The sequence below is a fragment of the Mus caroli genome, chromosome 2 (genome assembly GCF_900094665.2).
Source record: "Mus caroli chromosome 2, CAROLI_EIJ_v1.1, whole genome shotgun sequence".
NCBI classification, from domain to species: Eukaryota; Metazoa; Chordata; class Mammalia; order Rodentia; family Muridae; genus Mus; species Mus caroli.
Genome location: NC_034571.1, coordinates 171,179,391 through 171,187,600, shown reverse-complemented (window position 1 = coordinate 171,187,600; position 8,210 = coordinate 171,179,391). Strand labels below are relative to the sequence as shown.

General features: G+C 45.4%; 1 protein-coding gene across 1 annotated transcript in view; it reads right to left on the bottom strand.

Annotated features, from left to right (window-relative positions):
* The window catches only part of Prpf6 (pre-mRNA processing factor 6), a 55,175-nt gene that overhangs the window by 4,639 nt on the left and 42,326 nt on the right, over positions 1-8,210 (bottom strand). Inside the window, exons 11-17 of the mRNA XM_029468671.1 lie at positions 7,496-7,618; positions 5,798-5,919; positions 4,169-4,307; positions 2,380-2,499; positions 1,927-2,103; positions 1,295-1,428; positions 347-438 (exon numbers count right to left, since the gene is read on the bottom strand). Coding sequence (XP_029324531.1) covers positions 347-438; positions 1,295-1,428; positions 1,927-2,103; positions 2,380-2,499; positions 4,169-4,307; positions 5,798-5,919; positions 7,496-7,618 — 907 coding nt within the window. The remainder of the gene's footprint in view (positions 1-346; positions 439-1,294; positions 1,429-1,926; positions 2,104-2,379; positions 2,500-4,168; positions 4,308-5,797; positions 5,920-7,495; positions 7,619-8,210) is intronic.

The window sequence follows — 8,210 nt, the reverse complement described above, 5'->3', positions numbered from 1 at the left end:
GGCGAATTTCTGAGTTCGAGGCCAGCCTGGTCTGCAAAGTGAGTACCAGGACAGCCAGGGCTACACAGAGAAACCCTGTCTCAAAAAAACAAAAAAAAAAAAAAACAAAAAAAAAACACAAAAAACCAAAAAACTTAGAAAAATGGTAGTGCCTCAGAACATGAAATCAAACTGTCCTATACTAGAACTGAGGGTTTAGTCTGAAGTCTTTGTAACCACATCAGCAAAGCTAGACTAAAATGGGACATACAGGATGTGTCTTCCAGGAGTCCCTGAAAGTCAACTGATCCCACCCCACAGAAGATTTCCTCTGTGCCATACGACACGCATGGCCAGGAGTCCTTACCAGAGTTAGGACACTCCTGCAGCGCCTTGGCCATGAGGGTATTGGCAATGTTCTTCAGCCCTGCCCGGTATTCCAGCCGCACTGACTCCAACCTAGGAAAACAGGCCCAGGGATGGGACATCCCCATCTATCATAGCACAACCAACTACTTCAACTGGCCTTCTGCCAGAGAGACCCTTTTAAAAGGCTTTTGCATTTTTACTTTATTATTATTGTCATGCTACCACACATAGGAGGAAATCAGAGGACCACTTTTGGAAACACTGGGTTCCATTAAACTAAACGCAGATTGTCAAGTTTGCTCAGCAAGTGCTTCTTCCCCACTGCCTGTAAAGGAAGGCTCTTGTCTCCTAGAAGGAGGTTAGAATTCCATTCTCTACATGAATGGTAGCACTGGTGTCCACAGTCTGTTAGAAGGCAGCATTCCCATCTAAGATCCCAGACTCCACAGGATTCAGATACAAGTGAAGACAAGGGAACAAACGCAGACCATACATGATCACCACATGGCAGGCACCTAAGAATGACCTCCCCTCCCCCAGCAGTGTCCTCTCTCATCTCTGTCTAACCCCTAGCTGGACTCTGCATCCATTACCCACACCTCATCATGTGGCCCAACCTGGCATAACTCACTAGCCTTCTCCATTGATCTCCCAGGTACTAGGGAATATTAGTACCACCATACTCAGCTCCCTCTGGCAAGTTTCTTCATGTTACTCAAGGCCTTCCTGTTACCTCTTTTATAGTCCACTTTCTCAGTTCCCTTCCCTGACATCTCAGAACATGTCACCAAAAGTGCACTTACCATCTAGACCCAGCTCTCCCAAGCAGGACTATGACCCTCATAAAAGCTGTCACCTATTATTGAGTCCACAGGAGCCTGGGTAAAATGAAGAAGGAGCNGAGGAGCCTCTAAAGGGGGAACTGAGGTGATTACCGAGAACTCACCATAGCCCAGGGTTCTTTGGGTTTTTCAGACGAGATTTCTCTAAAATGGCCCGAGCACGTGTCAGCTGCCCAATCTTTTCCTCTAGTCGGGAAAGCAAGAGCCATAGCGGTGTGGAATGAGGACATTTCTTCAGCTGTGACCAAAAAATTGTACAAAATAAGTGTTCAGAGGGCATCTACAAAAGACTGAGACCTGTGGTCAGCTCCTAGGAGCACTTTAGGGCTGTTAAGACATGTGCTTCATACTTGACATGGCTCTGTAGTGTGCACATGCAAACAGGTATGCATCGGGTTACTGTGTGCAATTGTGTTGTATACAGGTACGGTAAAGGATGCCTGTAGGACTCTGAATATGTGTCATGCACATGCGTACGCAGGATGTGCACTTCGTACACAATGTGCTCACTGTACGACTTTTGATGTACTGAACGAACCCTATACATCCCAAACACAGGGTGTGCAACTTTGTAGGAAAAAAACACAGTACCCACAGTGACAGGAAGAACAAAGGCTCAATTCCAAGCACAAAGTTCTATCCCCGACCACTGGCCCTCCACTTCTTTCCCAGCGTGGGAATGACTGCTGCCATGTCATGCTGCCAGGTTCCCTGGGATACCTTGACAGAGGCTCACCCCCTGGTTGTAGGCCTCCCGGGCCTTCTCCATCAGTTCTCCCTGCTCNTCAATCTGCCCCTTCATCATCCAGAGCTTGGGGAAATCTTCATAGTGCCTCAGAGCCTCTTCACACAGCTCCTGCGCCGCAGAGATGTTCCCCAGAACCCACTCCAGCTTCACAGACTTCATGAATACCTGCAAAGCAGAGCAGCACTGTCACATGAGGGACACTTCCCATCACATGCTTGAAGTCACANACATCTTCACACATCTGTCCTGGGCCTCATCAGTTTTTGTATTAGCTCTTCTGCAAATACAAAAGGTATAGATAAATAAAGGGATGCATGTTAAAGCCAATACCAAGACAGGGCTGGGGTCTAAGCTGTGCCACTCATCTCTCTCCTTCCAAATGCCATGCGGGAGCCAAGAGGCACCCCGCCAACTCTCCCTAACCCACCAGTCACCACTCACACGGGCAGTGGGTGCACTGCTCCGAGCCTTGGCCAGTAGCCTCCGGGCTCGCTCGTATTCATTGTTCTCTGACTCCAGCTTCACAGCCGCCAGCCAGATCTCTTCGCTGTTGGGGTTGGCCTGGAGAACAAACACAGCTGCATCAGAAAGGCTCAGCACAGAAGTGACCAAGGCTAGATCATGCTTAATCAAAAACAGGCAGCCTCAAAACTGAGCTGGTCCTCTCCCTGATGCAGGACTAGTATTAGTACACTCCTGCATAAGCTACAAACTAGGGGATGAATGTGTAGACCTCAGCCAGGACCCAAGCTTACCTGAAGGGANAACAAAACAAAAACAACAAAAAACCCAAAACTTCACATTTGTTTTTACTCTTGTACAGATGAAGCAACAATGCTAGAGCTGTAGAGCCGCCCTCTCTAGAATCCATCTAAATTCTACATAGCCTCTAAAATGCATGCCTTGTGTCAGGAGCTGCTCTATCTAACTTAATCCCTTCCCCTTGGCTAGCCACACCACGTGGTCAGGGTAGAAAGATGTTCAAGGTGCAGATAATGACGTGTAAAGGGCTCCCAAAGGCATGGGCCAAGCCACAAAAACACACAGTCCAGGAGACATAAAAGTGGTGCACTCAGAACTTGTATCCACCCTCCTCTGGGACTTCTGCTACATGGCCATGGTGCCTACTTTATGGGAAAGGAGAACCAACCATCTTAGAGCTCTGGCATGCAACTAGACGAGAAAACATCAATCACTCTGCACAGCACTACCACTTGCTCCTCTGTCCTTTCCAAGTGACAGCTGGANCAAAAGATTGACCCAAGTTAGCTCTTTTTCTGGTGTTTCTGTTGTTTCACAAGAACAAACTTTATAATCCCAGCACTTGGAAGGCAGAGGCAGGCGGATTTCTGAGTTCGAGGACAGCCTGGTCTACAAAGTGAGTTCCAGGACAGCCAAGGCTACACAGAGAAACCCTGTCTCGAAAAACCAAAAAAAAAANCAAACTTTACTGTGACCTTAGGCTATGATACTAGACTGATATTTATATAGTCCCCTATAACATTAAAAAAAATCTAACACCTATGTTATGATAAAATATTAGGATTTTTTTTGATAGAAGTATTTTTCAAATGTTACATGTTGACTGGGGAGATATCTCAGTGGGTAAAGTGCTTACTGGGCAATGTCAGTGGTTAAACGTCAGGCATGGCAATGCACATGTGTAACCCCGTGCTGGAGAGTGAAGACAGACAGGTTCTAAAGACAGCTGATGTGAGATAAACCAAACTGGCTCTAAGCTTGGGGCTCAGTGAAGGATCCTGCCCTTAAAATAAACATCAAGAGGAAGGCAATAGAGGAAGACACTCTAGGCTGACCTCTAGTGCGTACACACACACACCCACACACATACACACAGTCACCATGCCTGCCACATACACACGATACATGTTGTAACAGCAGACCTAGTCAGTCCAGGTAAGTATGACTGTTGTAATTTGGTCCCACTCTCAAAGAGGTACTAAATACCCTGGCAGCTTATGNTTTGCCCTTGTACTCTGGAATACTTGGCCTACAGTCATACTAAGTATGACTAAGAGGTCAGTGTTCCTGGTTGGGGTGTTCTTCATGCTTTGACTCCATAGATCAGGCCANGCATATAATTTAGTGTCTCTAGACTAGACCATGGCATATCCTAAAAAATATGTATAAAATAAATTCTGAGGCTACAGTAGCACCAAATCTGAGTTTGTGTTCATGGCCCCTTCCAGGGCAGGTATCCTTCACCTACCTGAAAGGCCAGGGCCAGGATGCTCCTTGCTGCAGGTACATCCCCTGCCAGCCACTTTGACTTGGCACCCATGAGCCATAGCACCTCTGCCTTGGGGCAGTGGGCTACAGCCCTCTGCAAGAGTGCTTCCAGAGATTCCCTGAAAGACAGAGGACATGGTCACTAGAGCCAGGGCCATAAATCAGGGCATANAGCTACTAAGATGCTGAAAAGACAGTTACCACTCCAAAGTTCGGCACTATTAATGATTTACGAGATTTTACGATGGGGAGAGTGTGGGGAAATCTTTCCTTCCAACAAAGAATCTAAAATCAACTACTGAAGAGTGCTCTATAAAGCAAAGCATTGTTTAAACAGCAGAGCCTTTTATAGCCATGTATCCTGGGCACTGATAACTTGGCAGTCTGGTGACAGTGAAGGCCTTTTTATCTTGAAGCTCAGAGGATACCCTGGATACACTAATAAAGATTAAGGTCCCTAACCCTGTCTCCCTCCCCCAAAAAAGGTCTCATTGCGAGTGATTTAAGGATATTACTGAGCTAGAATATTTGTCAGCCTTGGATACTGGGTATGAAGTCTCTGGGTCACTTCTGGCCACCACTACCTGTGGGTCACAGCACCTTCACTGATGAACCCCACATGCCCTCATGTTCACAAGCAAACCAAAGGATATGCAAAACCGTATCATACAGAAACNCCACCATGTTCCCCAGAGCCCTGGGCCCAAGTCTTGATGACTTTCCTCATCAGTCTGAGAGCTAGCCGCAAAGAAAGAATAGGTTGTGGGAGGGAGCTAACCATTGAAACATGTGAGTAAGCAGCAGCATACACTAAGGCCACGAGTCATGACTATACCAAGTGACATTCTACAGAGTGAATCCTAAGGGTCCTTTCAGAAAGTCCTCACATCCCCTAAGGAGTTAACTCAGAAATACCAAGGCAGCTGGCAGAGTAAGGAAAAGGCCCTGTGGAAATTAACATCAAATAACATCAGAAAAAAAACAAGGCTCAAAGTCACAGCTGCAACCTTGGTGAAACCAGCAAGGTCTGTGTCCACCCAAATAGGGAAAAGCTGAGGACCCATAAGAGGATGATATAGGGTACCCAGGGACATGAGCCCAAAACCCTAGAGAGTTACACATTTAAAACAAGAAATTACAATGCCTAATTTAATCAGCATTTACAGCCAATAAGGCAGACCCAAAGATTTTTCCAATTAAAGGGTACAATTAAAGGAAATTGTCAAGGACCTCCTTCTGTGTACAAAAACCAGCCAAACCCCAGAAAGCTAGAGCAACGTAAATGAAAAACAGACTGCATGCCCCTGACACTGTACCGCCCTCTGCTAAAGGCAGTGCCCCAGCATTAACAGCCTGCATTGGAAACTCTTAGACCCAAGGGGCACTAGTAAAGAACAGGCTTCCAAGATGCCTTGGTTTCTCAACTATAAAATAGTGATAATCCAATCACTGAAGGGCTATAAAGAATGAGGCAGTTTCAAAGTCCCAAGGGCCACAAAATTGTAACCTGATCACAACCACAGAGAAACAGACCCAAAATGGTGTCATGCAGGAAAGTGAGGTTTGAATCCAGCACCATGCAAATAGGAAGTGGAAACTGACTACATACCTGGTACCATGATTCTTCTCAAAGTATGCAGCTCGTAACCACACACTTTTCTTGCTGGGGAAGACTTGTAGGGCATAAGCATATATGGCTCGCGCACACTCCAGGGCATTGTGGGCCACACACTAGAGCAGAAAGACACCACGAGGAAGGTTACTCAGGGCTGCCATCAAGCAGATAGAAATACTTTTTCAAGCCTCGTGCAATTCTCAGTAATGCTGTCTGGTGGCAAATATGCTGTGGCACTGATCTAATTAAGCTACAATCTAAGACAGACACCTGGGGGTGGGGACACAAAATGTTGAGAAAGCCCAGAAGGCAGCCTACTGGGCCTGGCATGCAAGGACAGCTGGTAAGAGGAGTACCAGTTCTTACCTGAAGGATAACACATGCNCACAAATGCACATGTGCAGGGCTATGGNTAAGGCTGTGTGTGTATGCACATACACTAGGCTACACTACACACACACAAACACATGTGTGTTGTGTTTATGTTTATGTGTGTATCACATGCTGATTCTTAAGGAATACTATTTATTTTCCACTAAAAAGGTTAAGCTATTCAAAACCTGTATAAGACAAATCAACACAAAGAGGTTAGGAGCCCACCAATCTAGTAGAAATCACAGNAGACACCATTCGGCTCTGCTTCCTTTAGTCTCCCCACCCCCATCCTATCCTCCAACACCAGGATTTAAACCCAATGCTAGGGCCCTGTAATGACAAGCACTCTACCACCAAGCTACATTCTTCACCCTTTGTTATTTTGAAACAGTTTCTCTCAGTTATCAGACTGGCCTTGAAACTGCAATCTCAGGTTTCTAAGGAGCTGTTTAACAGGGCTGCACCATTAGGCCTAGATCCTCTAAATTTTTTTTTNTGTTTTGTTTGAGATAAGGTCTACGGAATCCTGGCTGACCTGGAACATGCTATGTAGCCAGATTGGCCTCAAACTCACAAGATCACCTTCTCTGCCTCCTGAGTGCCCTGTTTTTGTTTATTTGTTTTGTGGTTTTTGTTGTTTTGTTTTGTTTTGACTGGCTATCCTGGAACTCATTTTGTACACCAGGTTGGCCTCAAACTCACTCACAGAGATCTGCTTGCCTCCTGTGTGCTGGGTTAGAGTCGTGGGCCAACCACCATTCCTCCTATTTTAATATCCTAAACATGTTTATAAACGTATNCCTATAGTTTCCCTCTGGGAAATGGAAAACTACTTTGAGAACATAATTTCAAAGAGGCAGCAACTCTATGCAAAATGTTTCCTGAAATGCAATCTGTAGAGGAAGCAGAAGTGGGAGAAACCCTGGTGCCAGCTGAGCAGGTTGTGATTGCAGCAGCCACACCCCTGCAATAGCTGCTCCTCCACTTAGTGAGCACTCAGACTTACACTCATGATTATAGAACTCTGCTACCTTTCACTGTAACTCCATCTAAAGTAAGTGCATCAGAACAAGATNTAATCCCAGCAATGAGGAGGATGAAACAGGAAGCTCTCCAGCCTAAGGACAACCTGGGCTACAGAGTGAGGCCCTGTTTCAAAAACAGACAAAAAATACAAATAAAATCAAGCACATCAGAAAAACTTTTAAGAAGACAGAAGAGAAGGAGNGGGAAAAAGATATGGAAAATAACCTACGCATTAATGGGGCCACTGTTCCTGACAAGGCTACAGGCTGGAAAGCAAGCAAGGAAGCTTACACTGTCAGCGTCTTCCATCCAGGTGTGTTTGCGATCTTCCTCCTCAATCCCAATACCAATTACAGCGCGCATGACAGCCTGGCACGTGGCCACACTCCCTGCCCTGTCACACTCCTCAGCATCCTGAAGGAGAAACAGACATTTTGTTTGGATTTTTTTAGTAAAATGAGTGTTATTCCTGAATGGTGACTACATACCTACTATCTTGGGCATATACTCTGGCAAACCTGAATAGCATCTGCCATAGTGTTTCTTCATCGATGCTCCTGTCCCAATTTCTCTGCAGTTAAGTCCTCAATTAATATGCATGACTGAGTGAAACCACATTTATACATACAGTACATTTTAAGCAAGATCCAGTGATACACCACTTGCCTAGAGCCTTATTCAGGGCTCTGGGTTCAATTCCTAAACTGTGGAAAAAATTATTTTAAAGATGTTGGAGGGGGATGGGGGGTGGGGGCTGGTAAGAAGGTAAAGACATTTGCTATGAACTCCTGGTAACCTGAATTTAATCCCTAGGAGAGATCCAACTCCCAAAAGTTGTCTTCTGATTTCTACACTATAGCACATGCCCCAAAAACATTAAAAACAAGGCCGCAAAGTGGCACATACTTTGAGCTAAAGAAACTTTGAAAGGAGTGGGAGTAAAAGACAAGTTAAAAAATATTTATACCCTTTGGACTAGAACTCACAACTTACATTTAAAAAAAAA